An 18,954-nucleotide genomic window follows, 5' to 3' on the forward strand; every position below is an offset into this window, starting at 1 on the left:
TGTCTCATACTGCTGTTTTTTTTTTAAATTATCGTTAATTATTCACTGACTGTATTTATTAAACCTTGTTAAGCAGGATTTTATGCTTTGACGCACATGAAGCATTCAGCTGGTGATCGGTTGGAGTCTGAATGCAATCGATGAGGGATTTGCAGTAGGCCTAGGCTAGAGTCGAGAGAAGAGTGCACTGGGGCTGGGCAATGTGGACAAAATTAAATATCACCGTAACCTATATGTTTTGACCAAATACCTCGATATTGATACTGTGACGATACTATCGTACTGTGGTGATAATATAAATTTGATAATAGCCAATCTACAAGCTCACAACACGTCACAAATTATTATGTGGTGTGACTTATTAGGAGGAGCTTGTAGTTCAACTATTTTTGTAATTTTGGAGCAGTTCTACCGTTATACGCTATGTAGCCTACTTATATAGTATGCCGTGCCCAAGTTTTGGGGGGGAAAAGAAAAAGAAAAGCGTATACCTTTTGCTAAACATTTCATCCATTGTCATTGACCCCACGCAAGCGTATCCACACACTTTTCCTGGGCTGTGTGTGCTCCAGTTCCTGTTGATTTCATTGGATATCATTGGTCATCTGACCAGTTTCATTGGCTTTCATTGGATCAAATCGACAGGAACTGGAGCACACACAGCCCAGGAAAAGTGTGGATAGCCTACCCAGCAAGCCAAATGACGTCATGAGGACGTTATGATGACGTCCTCCGGTGACGTTCAGGACAGATCACAGCCCATATGTCATTTCCAGGACGTCTTCACCAGTTGAAATAATATAGCTTATTCTGGGCCAGATCTGACTAGTTATGATATGACGTAAGTGGATCTGGCCTCTATCTGACTATTAAGTGGGCGGAATCTATGTTGGTTGAAATCAGGTGAAATTCTGGGCCAGATCTGACTAGTCTTGGTTTGACTTGATCTGGCCCCAACCGAGACGTCACTAATTCGTCCAGGTGCTGACCATGCTTGCTGTGTATACTTGCGTAGGCCTTGTCAAAGTTGTCACGCAGCGAATGAAAAAACCTAGGCTATAGCACTGTTTGGAGTATACAAATAAGTGCAAATCCAGGTAAAGTCACAATATTACGATATCCAAAATACTCATATCATAATATTAATATTGATATAATATTATGGATATGTTGCCCTGCTGCAGCTCTGAGTGCCCGCAACTCAATAGCCTGCTATGATTCCTGATGAATTTGAAAATAGTGACACCTTATGAAAGACATGCACTTTTTTTTTTAGTTCAAACCCTCACATGCCAGTCCAAGCTATGCAATGTAATGTAATACTTTAGCCAACAACAGTTATCCACGAGTGTATGAGAAAATGTCCACACAAAGAATCAAACTTGATATTCACTTTGCATCTTTTTATGAATGGGTTTTTATTATGTATACATGTATTTAAGAATAAAGATTGTTGATTCTGAATCTGGTTAGGCCTACTCAGTATGCATTTGGCAGGAGTGTGTGTGTGTGTGTGTGTGTGTGTGTGTGCGTGCGTGCGTGCGTGCGTGTGTGTGTGTGCATGCGCATGTGTGGCATCATAGAATCAGTTACACAAGATTCAAAGAATGATTTGATTTGTAAAGCACTTAAAAAACACAAATAAGATTAATTGAAATAATAATTGGATATAAAAAATATATATATATGAAAACCTATAATGTATATATTTGTATTTTAAAGGATAAACTTCGGTTGTGATTGGTTTAGAGAGATGTGACGCGCCACGGAGCGTAGCTCGTCACATCTCTCTAAACCAATCACAACTAAGCGAGGCAATGTTTGTTTTCTGTTTCTCCTTCATTCACTCCTCGCTTTAGTTTGGTGCAGAGCAGAGTAGTGTACAGAGACAGTTAAAACGGTAACAAACAAACGCATGATAACAAACATGGCTACCACCACCAACTTAGCAGCACGCGTTGCGAATTTAAAAATCACAGTTGGCGTCGACGACGACAAGGAGGACGACGTGAAGAGCGAGCTCGTGTGTCCAATATGTCTGGACTACTTCAGGGAGCCCGTCATACTGAGATGCGGCCACAACTTCTGCCGCGGCTGCATCTCCTTGCACTGGAGCCGCACGGCGGCCACGGGAGACGGGAAGAACCACCACCACGGAGGCGGCTATGAATGTCCCCAGTGCAGAACGGTCTGTAAAACGACACACGTATTCCATACATAAGCGTTTGTTTTTTACGGTTAATACCGTCTTGTTTGCCTGAGTGAAAATGCCTCGCTCGACGCCATGGAGGGGGGACGCATGGCTAGAATGTCTTCCTATAGCTATAGTTCCTAGTGCAAAGTGGTAAAGTTAGTTGTTACGTCATTTCAGTCTCTCTGCAGAACATTTTCACTCATTGTCAGAGGTTCCATACAGTGTACCTGTATGAGTAGGCCTATTGCATTGGTGACTGACAAACCCATCTTGATTATCGCCTGGATATTTTCCTTGCCTAATATTTAGACTGTCGTATAGATGTATTTGATCGATTCTGATATTATCAATCTACGAGAGACTCATTACCTTTGGTCGAGAGAGCGAAACCCCACTGTCTCCGGAGAGCTCTGAACAAAAATACAAATGCATTGCAACGCCCCCAAGGAAATGATTATGCAAAAAATAATTGTGATTATCTCAAATAATTAGGAGATTAGGTAATAATTGTGATGGTGACGGGCCTACCTAAACAGGGGTGTTTTATTTATTCATTACTTTATTCAAGCTGGTATAGGCACAATAGCACAACGTTGGACCCAAATGACGTGCTTTCATTCCTGATTCCTATGTTAATCTTCTTACATAAGCCTGTGGTGACACATTACCAAGGTTCAATTTGCTGGTTGAGGACAGTGTTGTTTTTGGCAACACATTTCTCTTTTAGTTTTAGTCTGTCTTTGGAATTAAACTTAATTTAGTTTTAGTCACCTGGAATGTTTTAGTGTTAGTGTAGTTTTAGTCGACTATATGTCATGCGATGTTAGTCGACTAAATCTACAGTTTACTTTTTAATTGTATTATTATTATTATAAAAAAAACTACGGTACTATGGTAGGTAGGGGTACCCTCACAAAAAAAACATGCAGTAATCCTGGTCGCTAAACTACCTCCCCCTGGCCAGTACTAATAACGTGTTCCTTCCACGCGGCGGCCAGGGAAACTCCCCCCTGTCAGGTGAAAAGAAGCAGCTTGGACTCCTCATGCATAGAAGGACACATGAGGTCAGTCTGCTGCCCCCCCCCCCCCATCCAGGTTGGCAGAGGAAGTGTAGCGCCCAGGATTACATTACTGGTAGATAATTGACACTGGGTGTAAAACAATGGGTTGCAAAATCGTGGGATAAAAATGTAAGAAAACCACTAGATAGTTGATACTGACGGCAATCATTAAAGTAAAGTTATCAGTCGTCTCTGAGAAGAATTGACTGATTTCAATATTGGATTCCATAGAAGTCCCTTTTAAGCATTATGTTATACTTTAGCTATTGAAAAATAGCAGATCTACAAGCCGCGCTACGAGTGCCGCGCTACGAGCTTGTAGGTCTGCTATTTTTGAAAAATTGTGAAAATGCTGCACAAATCTTTGAATGTATATTCTTTCAGAGCGAACGTTTTTAACTCAAATCATTGCTTCTGAGGGGTTCCTGGAATAACATATCTTCAGATGGGGGTCTGTGACTCGATGGCCAATTACATATCATTTTTGTGGTCCTTGACATGAAATATTGAGCACCACTGGCCACGTTTATATGAAGGGTGATCATTCCGAATAAATACTTCAGAATAAAATACTTTGGAAGTAATGTTTTTTGCTGCGAGTTTCCATGGGAAATGGTCTTTCCGAATGAGTGTTTATATGGAGAAGTGATATAAGACATGATACATGTTAATTCACGTGAAACTACGGCATCTGTTGGACACATAAAATATAGGCAGTTCATTCATTGTGACTGTCTCAACAATACAAACATTACAGACGAAAGACGATACTTTGAAATCCCATCATTTCATTCCGCAGTAGCTTTGAGGCTGCTGGTTGGATAGGGGCGGGCATATATGTTTACCGCTGGGAAGGTGATCATCTCGTTTTTATTTGTACTTTATTATCTACAGCACGGCCAGGGCACGCAACACACTGATTATTATTGTATCGGGTCGCTCGTTATTTTTGAGAGAGAGAGAGAGAGAGAGAGACCGTTGAACACACACACACACACACACACACACAGATCAGGGGTATCATCATCTGCTGCTGCTCCACGTTTTTTTGTGGATTTCGGATCTGCAAAATGCACGAAATAACGCGCTCTATGTGCAAACTCCACGGCACGCCTTGGATATGAGCGCCTTGGAGTATGCTCAGAAAGACCAGAATGAACTTGCTTACATCCGAAGCAGTGTATACATGAGTCAAATTTTTCTTTGGACATTGGAATAATCCGGCCAGTGACATCGGAATGGTTTTTAGATCGCATCGAGCATTTTCATTCGGATTTAAGTTTTTGTAGGTGTTTACATGACAACGTGTAATAGGATTGAACTTCTATTCGGAATGAAAAGGGGATTTAACTGCCCATGTAAACGTAGCCACTGATACAGAAACATAGGTGTTTCAGAAAACTGAACCTAAATGCGTTCTTTTTAGGAAACAACTGTCACAAATTACAGATTGGGACAACGTGGTTCAGTCATGAGATTTAATTTTAGCTTTCTGTAAAATGCAGTAAAGCAAACTAACGATAACGTTCATTCCAAAAACATAGTTTTTCTTTGTTTAACAGGTGTTCAGCAAGATGACCCTAACCAAGAACTTTGTGGTCCAGAACCTGGTGGACAGACTGGACGAACTGGACGGACTGCGTGGTTCTTCTGCACTGCCGCTGCCCTGCGTCTCCTCCGCTAAGGTCAAAGGGGAAAGGTGTGACACACACGGAGAGGAGCTGAAGATGTACTGCGAGACGGACCAGTGTCGCATCTGTGTCGTCTGCAGAGAGTCCAGAGCCCACAGGTAATGTGTTACACCAGTGGCTCCCCAAACCTTTTCATGTCAAGGACCCCCAAAAGTATACTCATTAGCCTGCGGACCCCTTATTTGAAAATATATGCCAAGGACCCCCATAAGAGAAGTTTCTTTTTTTTTTACGGCTCTAGTAGGGATTTTCAACCATTATCAATTCAAAGGCCCACGGTTTGACCTTAAAACACATTTAGTACCGGAACTGCATCAAAATAAAGGCGCTGCTTGCGCCAGAGTAATCGCCAGAGTAGTGATCGCTTCTATTTTGAAAGCCATGAACCGGAAATACTTTCGTAAAAAAGTTGACTGACAAAGTGACCTCACAATCTCCGATCATCTTAATATATTTATATACGCTCCAAAAAGAGTTCATATTTTGCGGGAGAGACGGATGAGGAGCAGAAATGCAGCGCCAGCATATCGATCCATTCATCACCACGGAGAGCGCCCTGGATCAGGAGATACGAGTCATTCTTTCCGCCGCGCTAACATGGGAGTCAATGACAAGCTAATAGTTGGACAGAGCGTTAGCATACGGCAAGCGAAAAGCGAAATGCCAAAAAAAAAAAAAAAAAAAAATCTGAATATTATCATCTCGCCCCGCGTCGTTTGGACGTCGCTAGGACGTCCACAGACGTCGTAGGCACCTCTCGGTTCCAATCCTTATGACGTTTCAGGACATATTATGTACAAAATGTGTTTATGGCATTTCTATCTCTGTCTTATGTAGACGAGCAAATCGGCTAACCAATCACATAAAGTTGTTCATGAGATGATGTATGATGATGTATAATGATAAGAGCGCTCCTCACTTCACACGGGTGTGATTCTTTTGGGTAAAAATGCGGAATATTGTGGGAACACAATTGGCCAGTTTTCGGGAGAGAGAAGCTGTAATGGCCTGTGTATAACTGTGCCACATGCTGTTTTTTTTACATTTCTGACAAAGTATTAAATCAATCAATGTGTGTGTATAATATTATATACACCATTAACTGTTCTGTTCTTCAACATCAACCAGTGTGTGAAGCCCAGTTCTAAAACAAAAATGAGTGTGAGAACACTTGGAGCCACAAGGGGGTGCCCTTGTGGCTCAAACTGTTCTAATCATGCAAGAAAAGCAGGGATGGGCAATATATCAATATATTGTGATGTATAGCGTTATCGTAATATCACGATATGGCATCACTGTGGTCTTTTCCTGCTTTTAGTTTCAAGGTCAGAGTTCATGACATGGTAATCTCCAGCAAAGAAGAGAAAGTAAATCCAAGAACAAGATATGCCTCAGATTTTCCTCTTTTGTCAACACAAGTGCTCTTACGACTCTGAGCTCTAGCCTGGCGGGGCCAGACTCGTAGCGAGGATTCACTGACGCTTCGGGGAGGGAAGCGTCTGTGAATCCTCGCTACGAGTCTGGCCCCGCCAGGCTATCTGAGCTCTATAATTCTGCCCTCCTTTTGACTATGCTTCCACCTCTTGGTTCTCCCAACATCCCAATGTCGGCTAAGAGGAAGCTTCAAACCTCCCAAAACAAACTACTTCTCGGCCCGGGGCCCATGACGGGGTCCTGACCTCTTTTCAAGGTACTCTAGCCTATAGGTTGGCTTCGGGTAGAAGACGGAGTTAAGCAATTGAAAATGCGATTGACATTCAAAATTGTAAATGCGGCTTTGCCCCCTCAATGCCCTCCGTATATCTGACTTGGTCGGACAATGAGCGACAGCCACAATACTAGAGGGAACGAGAACAACAATCTGGTACCACCCACCCACTATTTATCCCCCTTTTTTTTTAAAGACATGTTTTGGGCTTTTTCTGCCTCTATAGTGTACAGTGAGCTGATAGTAATGGAGTGACACACAGCAAAGGAGGTTGGGATCGGGAGTCGAACCGGCGACACGCTGGCAGGCTGGATTAGCCGCCTATGTGTGCCCGGAACGCACGTTATTTTTCATGTCATGTTTATGAATTGAATACATGGTACCCGAATGGAAACGAGACCGCAAAGACTCTTGGTGCTATTATTATTATAAGGTATTATTTGATTTTTAGTTTTTTACAGTACATTATTACATCATAATATCAAGGTATTTTGTTAAAAAAAAATATATATATATGGTGATTCTTTATTTCTTGGCCAGTCTTTCTTTGCTGTGACTGCTCTCTTCACAAGTGTCTAATCAGAAATCCCTTCAAATATGTGCAATACTGTGTGTTGATTCATGTGTTTCTTGTAATATTTCAGTGTCATATATTTGTCGATTCTCTTTATCCCTCTTAGGCAAAGCTACAAGACAAGCTCCAAGAGCTCACATGGCACAAGGCTCAGTGTGAGAAAGTCATGATGACAGAGGAGCGCGACAAAATTCAAGCCAGGGTAAGTCATTAACATTTAGAATAGAACTTTCTGACAAAATATGGGTCAAACATTGGTAATAATATGGGTCAAACATTGGTAATAATATGGGTCAAACATTGGTAACAGGTGAACTCTGACTCTGCAAAAATGGGGATCGGCATCGGATCCAAAAGTCTAGTATATGTTGGGCTCTTAATTACAACCAGCTTAGTTTTCAATTAAGTAATTGAATGCATGCATGGCTCACTGCATGCCATTGTACCTGTATGACCAGTGACCACATGATTTCAGTCATTTAGACCAGGGGTTGCCAAAGTGGGGTCCGGGGACCCCTGGGGGTACTTGAGGGTTAGTTAGGAACCAAATGGACCCTTATGGGTCCATTTCGTTCCATTTGTACACTTTTTTACACACTTGGGGTCCCAGAGATAGAAAGGCCATCCGTAGCATAATGCGTGTGGGGGGGTCCATGCAATTAATGTTTCGTAATCACTGCGCCTAGAACCGTAAAAATGCTCCCTTATCGAGGTCACTGGCATATATTTTCCAATGGGGTGTCCGTGGCCTAATAAATGTTGATTTGTGGGAACCACTGATTTAGATTCCATAGAAGCCAGCATGTCATGGATATTGCTCAGTGAAAGCAGCCGATTTACAAGCTCTTGTCGATTTTTGTATTTATAGGAGGGGCGCTAGCCCCTCCTATAAACACTAAACAGCTGTGTTGTCTGAACAAACATTAAAAATGCCATTGACAATGAACGGAGAATTGACATTGTATGTCTCAAATCGGCTGGGATTGTCGGTGGGAACCCTTGGCCAATAAGGGACCACCATTCTTGATGATGATGATGTATGATGATTAGAGCGTCCTTCACTTCACACGGGTGTGATTTTGTGAGGGGTACTACCCCTTCCTATATAGAGCTTTTGTCCCCACACGTCTCAATATTTGCCATTGATAATGAAAGGAGAAATTAGGTCAATTGTCTGCCAAATATGACGTAAATACTAAATATGTGCCAACAAAAACATTAAATGCCATTGACAATGAAGGGAAAACTTACGTCATACTGTATATGTAGACGAGCAAATCAGCAAACCAATCGCATAAATTCAGTTCAATGAAAGAAGAAATTAGGTCATATGTGCTTCAAATATGATGTACATTTTGTCCCCACACGTCTCATATTTGACGATGAAAGGAGAAGTTGGGTAAAATGTCCGCCAAATAATGAATACAAACAAACAATTCGCGTCGTATGTAGACTAGCAAATCGGCTAACCAAACCAATCACATACTGTAAATTCAGTTGTTCATGACATGATGTATGATAAGTGCGTGTGCGCCCCTCACTTCACTTTTTTTTTAAATGAAGATGCGATCATTTGAACGGTCTTAAATGTTTAAAAGCATTTTCCCTGGTCTCAGAAAAAAAGCCTCCGGTCGGCAGTATGTGGAACAGCAAAACATCCTTTTGCATATTGTGTTAATTGTTTAGGAAACGGCGCTAGTGTGTGTGTGTGGGGGGGGGTTCTTTTCGCACTGTTTCACAAATAACAACACATTTAGGACTTTGCCATATAATCCTTTTTTCAGAACATGAAAGAGAAGCTGCGGGAAAAGATCGAGGCCGACGTAGGACATCTGGTCCAGTTCTTACTGAAGGAGAGGGACTCCATGCTGGACCAGCTGGACATTGATGAAGAGGCGACGCTGACTGCAATCGACGACAACCTGAGGCTAGTGGAGGCCCAGCTGGCAGCCGTGGAGGAAGAGATGGCCAACATCTGCTCTCAACTCCAACTCACCGGGGAGGCCAGCTTTGAGGTCAGGAACCGTCGACAGTTAATGAAACTAATCGATTAGAAAAATAATCAAATCAAAAATGTTAATAACATTGACAGTTCCGTGAGTGCTGGTGTTCTGTTTTTATAAAGTTACAAGTGTCCAGACCGTGCACCCGGTAAGAAAGAGAAATATTACTGAAAGGAATTGGAGTCGTTGCTCTCGCCCTTGATTTAAAAATCTAAACTTAAAACCTAGGGCTTCATAAACACTGATTCATGGATTTGTTGATGCATACGTTTTTTTTTAAATAAAAAAAAACAATGTGCAGTGCTTCTCGATTAAAGGGCCACTTCACCCCTTTTGCAACCAGAGCTTTCAATGATGTTTAGGACACAAACACTTTCCTGGGGGTTTTAATGTGTGTAATATTTTGTTGTTGATATTTTAGTCATGACACCTCGCCATGTTCATGACCAAAAACCTGTCATGCAAATGTGGTCTCACTTCCTTCCTGGTCTACAAAGTCACACCATGCAGCCTCCCCCCCTCTCCACAAGGAGTGGACGTGCACTAAAGCATTATGGGCATTGTAGGAAAAAGGAATTCAAACTAGGCAAACATACAGACTTCATTATTGTTCTGGCCATAGGGTGCAAATTTCAAAATGCTACTGTTATACTACAAATACTGCTGTTTCTTCCAGCGGTGAAATGTCCCAAGTTTAATCGATATAATTGGATCGGACATCATGTCGTCCCAATTCAACACTGAATAAATCAATGGGCATCATTTAACACGTTTGTTCTTGTTCTCTTTTGTGTTTCTTCAAACAGAGCCTCACTAAGACACATGACAAGTAAGTGACCTTCCAGTGTGTTTCTATTTGGAACGTTTGCTGCTAATCAGCAGTATGTGTAGACGTGTATTATCTGATTTCCCAACCCATTTTGACCAAATACGTTCAAATTGTTTCATTTTTTTGAGCGGCGCTAGCCCCTCATATACAGGTTTAATGTTTGTCTTGTCTAGACAAACATTAAAAATGCCATTGACAATGGACCGAGTTTGTTTTGTCACTAACTCAAACATTAAATGCCATTAACAATGAACAGAGTTTAATGTTTATTTTGTCTGTCACTGAGCAAATCGGCAAGCAATATTATGTTATGACATCACGATGATGTAAGATGATAAGGGTTGGTAAAGCCGAAGCGCCCCTCACTTCACCCGGGTGTGATTTATTTTCCTCAAGAATTGCCCCAGCATATACTTGATGTGTATCAAGAGTGTAAAAAATCTATATGTCTCGGTCTCGGAGTCTATCAAATGCATGATATTTGTTCTGCCATGGTCTGAGTTGAAATGTGTTTAATATTTAATGCTTGATGCATATGGCCATCGCTTATTACAGAGTTCCTGTCTGTACTTTCTCATCAGAGTCCTGCATTCCAAATCAATGAAGACTGCTGCAGTGACAGAATGGCCCGTTAGCTGGCCAGAGTTGTCCGAGCCATTCCAGCTCATCATATGGAAAAAGATGATGCGTGTTCTGTCTACTAGTGAGTTGACTATACTGCATACACAAACATATATACACATCTGCATACTCATCAGAGTGCCTGCCCCCCAACCCGAGACCAGTCGTACCGATTTGTGGGTCAAGTTTGAGTATATTTTCTTTCTTATCATAGATGGCTCAGACCTTGGGGGACTCAGAACAATTCAGTACATTGCAGAAGGAAAAAAAAATTGTTTAATTTTTTTGCAACCATTTCACAAGATCGCACCCGCTTGTCGTTATGGATGTCTGATTTCCTGCTCACCTCTCACTGTCTTGAAAAAAAAAATATATATATATATATATTTTCTCACCAACAGTAAAATTGGGACAAAGGGTTGAAAATGCTTAACCCGTTTTGGGAGGGAACCCCTTTTGGTGTTTTAAACATTATGTTGTACTTTAGCTGTTGAGAAATAGCAGATCTACTTGCTTGTAAGTCTGCTATTTTTTTTAAAGCGTTCAAAATGTTTGAATATATTCTTCCAGAGCCATTTCTTTTAACTCAAATCTTTGCTTCTGGTGGGTCCCTGGGACATGTTTTCAGATGGGGGTCTGCGGCCAAATACATATATCTTTGGGCGCCCTTGACATGAAAATGTTTGAGAACGAATGACATAGAAACATGTCATGGGTTTTTCAGAAAGCTGTCAGGATTTCGAAGGCATTTGTAGAATTGTCCTCTGGTCTAAATGGGTTTTAACCTTCTCAATAACCCAGAGCCTCAGAACGTGACGCTGGACCCATTCACGGCTCACCCCAGCCTCCTCATCATGGAGGACGGCACCACGGCGGAGGAGACGGACAGACGGCTGGACGAGGATAACCTGCGCTGCGAGCGCTTCAACAGTTTCCCGGGCGTCCTGGCCCTCGACCGCTTCTCCGGGGGCCTCCGTTACTGGGAGGTCAACGTGAAGGACAAAAGCGTGTGGCACCTGGGGGTCACCGGCGAGGGCAGCGGCACGAAGGGCTTCGTGAGCCTCAAGCCGTCCTCCGGCTACTGGAGCCTGTCCCGCCGCCGCCAGCAGAAGCCGCTCGTCGCTAACGAGGAGGGCGGCGGCGTCTTCCTGGACAACCAGGAGGACCTGCTGCGAGTCGGCGTGTTCTTGGACTACGACGGTGGGCGGGTCGGCTTCTATGACGCCGTCGATATGGTGAAGCTGTACGACTTCCATGCGTTCTTTGGCGGCCGGCCCGTCTGTGCTTTCTTCAGCCCGGGGAAAAACGACCGCAGGGGCTGTTTTCAGGTTTGCCACTATTACTGAAAATGTTTCACCGTCACGGTGGTACATGGAGCAGTCTGAAGTGTCCCCTCCGACACGATGTTGGTATCAGAGTTGCAGACCTGTAAAGGGCCCATTTTGGACCCCTGGTGGTCCCCGCCGGGCCCCACATTGAGAACCATTGGTTAAAACCGGATGTTCACCGGATCTCCAGTAAAGATTTGTAATCTCCTTTTTTTTTGTGCAAAAATGATAATAAATACTATATACGTTTCTATATCAGGGTGACATCACCTGGCACCAAAATCAGCCTAGGTGGCTATCGGAGTACAGATAATCTAAAGAGATTTGTTATCGCTCTGGTTTTAAAATAGGTAAAACTGTTGAATTTGTTTATTTGATAAACTAAATCTTAGGGCATTTGTTATCGCTCTGGTTTTAAAATAGGTAAAACTGTTGAATTTGTTTATTTGATAAACTAAATCTTAGGGCGATATCCCCTCCTATGTCCAGCTTTTGGTGTGTGCAACCCAAACTTTGTCCTAACACAAACGCCATTGACAATGACTGGACAAGTTTTTGTAATTTGCTGTTTCGTAAGTTCTCAGTTAAGATGACGCAAACTTGAATAAATAATATCTTGGACTCGTTTGTAGGTTCAGCACCATTTTTGTCTTCCGCCAGGCCGAAGGCATGGGATGAGAGTATGTTTTGCACTCCGTCCGTGTGTGTCTGGCCGTCTGTGTACAGCTAATCTCCGGCACTGTTAAGTGTTAACCCAGTCAATGCCAAACTTTGCAAAAACTCCCTAGATGCCAATGATGAACCTCATAGCGCTACCAGGAGGCTGACTTTTGTAAAATATCTTTTTTTTATATTGCACCATATTTTGTCCAAAAATCCCGCAAATCGTTACGCAAGTATCTCTATAGTCATGTGTTCAAGCCGGATCTGTCCGATATTTCATATTCCATCCTGATTGGCTAACATTGGCTTTCAAAGTTTGCAGGATTGGCCTGTTTTGAACAAAACGCATGCAAGGCGTAAGAAGAAATGGCACCCTTTTCACATTGACTTATTATAGCACCACCAGGAGGCCACAGCCTGACCTGCCCTGGTGGAGACCTGTGGCCCGAGGGCAGGGACGAATAGTTTTCATAATCCTCATGGGGGCCCGTGCTGCCCCCGCAGCCCCGCCCCCCGGCGGCTTGTCTGTGAAGGTTTCGCAGCCCTGACACAACCACTGCTGCTGTTTGGTTTCGCCAGGGGAGGGCGGTGTAGGACAGTTTCTTGACTGTCTTCAGTGGTTGGGTGCGCACCCAACAATTTGAACACCTCTTGGAAGGCTGGGGAGAGGTCCAAGAGGTGTTTAGGAATTCCCCGAAAATCCTCATGGGTGCCCTGGCCCCCCGGCCCCCACAGACTTTTCTAGTCTCCTTATAGTTTTGTAGCTAAATAGTTTCAATCCAAACCTTTGAATATAGTACAGTATGTTTGTTGACTTCAAATTAACATTTCTTTCTTTAAAGATAAGTTTTGTGTATTTCTTCAAATGACAAATGTTTAAAATATCCCCAAGATTTATTTTTTTCCTCCATTCTGTTGAGGAATAATTGTATTCAATTAAGTTACTGTCTTCTTTCGTGTATCATCCTCAAATGTCCAACTCAGTATCGAGTAGCCACGCCCTTGTCTCTGGTCCCACGTGGAAGAGGCCGGCCTCTGAAGGAGGTCTGTACAGGGGGCAGGTGTTGATTATGTGCTCGGCAGATTTCATATTTTTATTGAAGGGACAGCCCCTTGAGATGCAGCATCTCATTTTCAAGAGGGACCCATAAAAAACAAAATACAGAAAAGCATACTGTACACAAATACACAACATATGCAGTACACAGATACAAACAGATAAACAAATACATACATATATACACAAATAGCTTGCTCACCATCTTCCACCTAAATCACCAACCACCACATAATACACAGTGTAGATAAGGTCACAGCGCAAATATTTCAGAGTCATAAAAGGTTACAGTCAGGTTAGAAGCAAAGACAAGTTGAGTCTAGATGTGAATGTAAGGAGGTCCTGAAGCTACTATATGATGAGATGGATCTAAGATATAGGGGGAGGTTGTTCCAATCGAATGGGGCTTTGTAGGAGAAAGACCTCCGCCCAACCACATTGGAGATTTTGGGGATTTTAAAGTAAGGGTATTGAAGATGTCTTAGTGGATAGGATGAGGTAGACTGAGCCAGGTACTGTTTTAAGTAATCAGGGCACCTAAAATAAATGCATTTATAAGTGAAGAGATACCAGTGTAGTTGCCGTCTTGATTTAGGCTGCAGCCAATTGAGTGATTTGTACATGAGGCAGTGGTGGGTATCATATGGGCATCTCAATACAAACCTGCACAGGGAGTTGTATAAAACATTTAGAGGTTTAAGATGAGAGTCAGCTGTGAGTGTGTTCTGATACACAACATCTGCGTAGTCAATAATGGGAAGAATCACTTGAGCAATAATTATTTTCCTAACATCAAAGGAGAAGCAATTAATAGAACGGTAAAGTGAGCTAAGGCAACCATAGGTTTTTTTAGTAACGTAATCTATGTGTGGTTTGAAGGTAAGCTCTGGGTCGAGCCACACTCCAAGATATTTAAAGGAGTCAACTTTCTCAAGTTGGGAGCCATTTGAAAAATGAATGTCTATTCCAAGTGTGCTTGCTTGACTGCGACGTGTGCCAGCATAGAGCTGAACTTGACTGTGTGAGCAAATGTCAGGTAAATCATTAATAAAAATAGAAAAAAGGAGTGGACCCAAGGTGGAACCTTGTGGGACACCTTTATCAATAATAGTATAATCGGATTGGGTACCTTGTGAAACAACATACTGGCGCCTATTATGGAGATAAGCATTGAACCAGAGGATGGCATTTCGCTGTAAGCCAATGGCATGGAGCTTGTCAAGAAGTAGATAATGGTCGACCACATCAAAGGCTTTGGATAAATCTATAAATATTGCTCCAGTAAGGAGGCCTTTACTGGAGGATAGGAGTACGTCATTGGTGAATTTTAGCAGGGCTGTAGTGGTGGAAAAATGTGGTCTGAAACCTGATTGGACTGGGGACAGGATGTTGTGGAGACTCAGATAATGTGAGAGCTGATTATAGATCAGTTTTTCAAATAGTTTTGCAGTGGTACAGATAATGGAGATGGGACGATAGTTATTGGGATCAGATGTGTCCCCACTCTTAAAGATGGGGGTGACTTTCGCACATTTCCATATTGATGGAAATGAGGAGGTTGACAGAGAGAGGTTAAATAGGGGATACATGAGAATGTGAGCAGCAAGTTTGATGAATTTGGATTCAAGGCCATCCGGACCAGCCCCACAGCTTTCCTTCAGTTCACTGATGACACGATGTACATCTACAGGTGTGATGTTTTTAAATGAAAAGGATCCATTGTGTGTATTAATTGTAGATGGGCCTGCTGTGATATACGAGTTTGCATCTGGGGTGTTGGCACAGATAGAGGAAAAGTGATTGTTGAGGGCTTGGGAAATATGCAGTGGGTCAGATATTATATTATTATTAATTTTGAGGTGTTTTATGGAGCTTTTATTGTTTTTGTTAAGAAAGTGATTCAATTTATTCCAAAACTGTTTGGGGTTATGGAAGTCATGTCTGAAGCTATTTTTTATAGTGATCTGATTGTGCATTCCTTGTTTGAGTTTTGCATTGGTTTCTCAGAAGTCTGTAATTTCCCCAGTCAACAGGATTATTGGATGTGCGGTGTTTGAGCCAGGCTTTATCCCGTTGTTTGAATAGGTTGAGTAGTTGTGGGTTGATCCAGGGTAGACGTCTGCCTTTTACTCTGAGTGTTTTGAAGGGTGCATGTCTGTCAATTATACTGGTAACCTCGGAGTGGAAGAAGTTCCATGCATCCTCAGCAGAGGGAATTATTTGAAACCTATCCCAGTTGATGGCAATTAGATCGTTGTTAAAGCTGTCTACATTGATATTTCTGGCTTGTCTTACTGTAATATATTTCGGGGGAGACTTTGGGATTTTTATTTTCCATATACAGTAAACGATGGAATGGTCACTTAGAGCATCAGACATGACTCCTGAATTTAGAATCCTGTCGGGATTACTGACAATAATCCAGTCCAGCAAAGATGAAGATCCACGATAATCGACCCTTGTGGGTTCTGAAATTAACTGAGTAAGATTTAAAGTAGAAAATATATTTTTGTCGTTGGAGGAGGCGCGGCTACTCCAGTTCTTATTAAAGTCGCCAAGGAGTATCAGTTCCTTTTGTCTCCCCAAGGAGTTGATAGTTGCCAGAATACAGTTAGTTGAGTCAGCTGGGGCAGAAGGGGGCCGGTAGATGTTTCCGATGATTAAATGTTTGTTGTCGTGAAATATGAGATTAATAAAAAGGCATTCAAAGTGAACAGGGTCTACAGTAGGGGTGAGACGCTCAGAGGTTAGATTAGAGGAGACATATGTGGCTACCCCACCAGCTCTAGTAGCCCTATCCGCTCGATATAAGACAAAGTTTTCTATTTTAATTTCATCGTCGGTGATTCCACTGTGTAGCCATGTTTCAGAAATAGTGATGATATTTGGGTTGTAGAGATCGACCCAGGCTCTAAGCAGAGTGATTTTTGGTGCGAGGCTTCTTATATTGAGGTGTATGACCTTTAACCCTTTTGCGGAATCAATAGTACCTTAAACAGAAATAAAGACACATCAGTGGAGCAGTGAGAGGAGGTTCAGGTAGAAAGTGGGAGCAGCAAGCAGGACATACATGACAATTAACAGATGACAAAGAGAGAGAGTCAGACGAACAAGACAAAAACACAGACAGATAAAGAGCATACATAACATTAAACACATAAACAGAAAGAAAAGACAGAGAACAAAAATAGCCCACTGCCATCCGAGTAGACCCTAAGCCCATAGGCCAAAGGATCTGGGTTAGTAACCAAGGGTTAGCCAACAATTCCCCCGCCAAAAGATGAGTGCAGAGAGAGAGAGAGAGAGAGAGAGAGATCGAATACCACTCATTGGATATTGTCTGAGAGAGGACAGATAGAGGCAAAATAGTAACAGGAGGATAGTAATAATAATAGAGAGAATACAGTTAAATATAAGAATGATGAAAGAAAAAAAGAAAAAGGAGACAAAATAAATTAAATAATAGTACTAGATGTGTACATACATACACACGCGCGCACACAAAGTACATACATACACAAAGTCCATTCCTATAGACAAGGATGAAGGCAAGTGAGACTCAGCTGAGTCAGGAGTACTTATCTACAGCCATCTGCAGTGATATGTTGGTTGACTAGGAATCGGTCACTGGTAGTCATGGCAACGTTGTCACACCGCTGACATCATCTCAGAGCGACAGTGTTTACAGCAGCAGACGAGCGTGCTGCAAACACGCTCATGACGTCACGATCAACAGCTGTGTGTGTTTACTTGTGGCTGGGGGAGCACGCTGGCTCGGTAGCTCCTCTTGAGCATCGTGGAAGATGTTTTCATCACTACCACCACACAACCAATAAGTGATGCGAGGATTCCTGTAGAGATTTCCATCAATGTACAACTTATCGATGACGAGACGAGTCTTCGTTTCCCTTTTTCTTGCATCCGCCATGATCGGATAGAGCAACCTCCGCCGAGCCATGATCTCCGCTGGAAATTGGTCGCTGATGGAATAGCTGGTATTCTTCAATTCTTTGCCCTTGGACATGACGGCAGATTTCATCTTCGAGTCGGTGACTTTGGCCACGATGGGACGGGGCCTTTCCTGATCGGCTCTGGATTTACCCAGGCGATGAACTCTGGAGAAACGATCGGCTTCAACTTCCTCCAACTCCATTTTCAGATTGTTTTTCAAGAATGTCTTGACGAGTACTTCAGGTAAGTCTCACCTGGTGCTTCAGAGAGTCCGTGTATGATGATGTTGTCCCTCATGCTTCTGCATTGTAGATCGAGAATGTCTTAAGCCATGTTAACGTTATCTTTTTGGAGTTCGCCTGTCAGGCGTTTAAGACTGTTGACGTCTGTTCTGACTTCTGAGTGAGGCGTTGTCGGCCTTTAGCACCTCAATGAGTGCGTTGTTGAACTCAACAGAGGCTTTCAGATCCTTGACATCAGTTGATAACTGCTCAAGCAGATCCAGCTTCTGGAGTTGTTTCCGAATAGCCGATAGAGACTCGCGGATGTCACCCGTGTCATCCATATCACTTGAGCCCATCTCACTCCTGTTGCGTTTGGTGTCAGGTTTGTTGTCCGCCGGCATGTTGTTTTGGTGCTGGTAATATTTGTCAATATAGGCTTCCAAACCCTGTACCGTGTTGCCAGGAGAATCCAGTTTGAGGGTGGTGAGGTCGATCGGTGATCAAACAATGTTAGCAGGCATAGTTAGGAGGTTTTGTCGCGGCGTATAGCTCAGCACTTCATGCTAACGACTGTCGGACTGTCGGGCTCGCCGCACTCGCATGCTGCACTGTCCGCCAAGCCCCAGCTCTTCATTGCTGATTTGAAGCAGCCAACTCCAGTGCGCAGGCGGTTCAGTAGTGTCCACTGCCGGCGTGGCAGGTCCTCTCCTTCAACGCCACCACCCGGGTCAAGGATGTAGTGGTGCATACGGGAGGGCCCAGCAGACTCCCACTGGGCCCTCCCGTATGCACCACTACATCCTAAGTTACTGTCATAGAATATGATCCAGACAATATTGGTCTGGTGTCAATTTCTGAGTAGGGTAATTGCTTGCCCGTTGCTCTGATCAGTCTACAAATTAATATTCATTATCACATGTAGCCATCTACATAACTACCTTAACTTGGCTACTAGTTATAATTGATTTAATAAACTAAGCATACTTGTGCGGCACGTCACAGTTCTAATACTTTTTGGTCATTTTTTTTATTTTTTTATTTTTTATCCTT

General features: G+C 42.8%; 2 protein-coding genes across 2 annotated transcripts in view; one reads left to right on the plus strand and one right to left on the minus strand.

Moving 5' to 3' along the window:
- Positions 1 to 18,954, minus strand: part of LOC308327279 (uncharacterized protein) — a 551,554-nt gene that overhangs the window by 194,683 nt on the left and 337,917 nt on the right. The window lies entirely within an intron of this gene.
- On the plus strand, positions 1,928 to 12,219 carry LOC308327502 (E3 ubiquitin-protein ligase TRIM62-like; the record flags this gene model as incomplete). Its single annotated transcript, XM_080781024.1, has 8 exons — positions 1,928 to 2,188; positions 4,818 to 5,044; positions 6,265 to 6,271; positions 7,335 to 7,430; positions 9,013 to 9,243; positions 10,038 to 10,060; positions 10,642 to 10,763; positions 11,483 to 12,219. The coding sequence occupies 8 exons, from the start codon at positions 1,928 to 1,930 to the stop codon at positions 12,025 to 12,027; spliced, it is 1,512 nt and encodes a 503-aa protein (XP_080637150.1). The 3' UTR covers positions 12,028 to 12,219.

Source organism: Protomyctophum bolini (genome assembly GCF_963924005.1).
Source record: "Protomyctophum bolini genome assembly, chromosome: 13".
NCBI lineage: Eukaryota > Metazoa > Chordata > Actinopteri > Myctophiformes > Myctophidae > Protomyctophum > Protomyctophum bolini.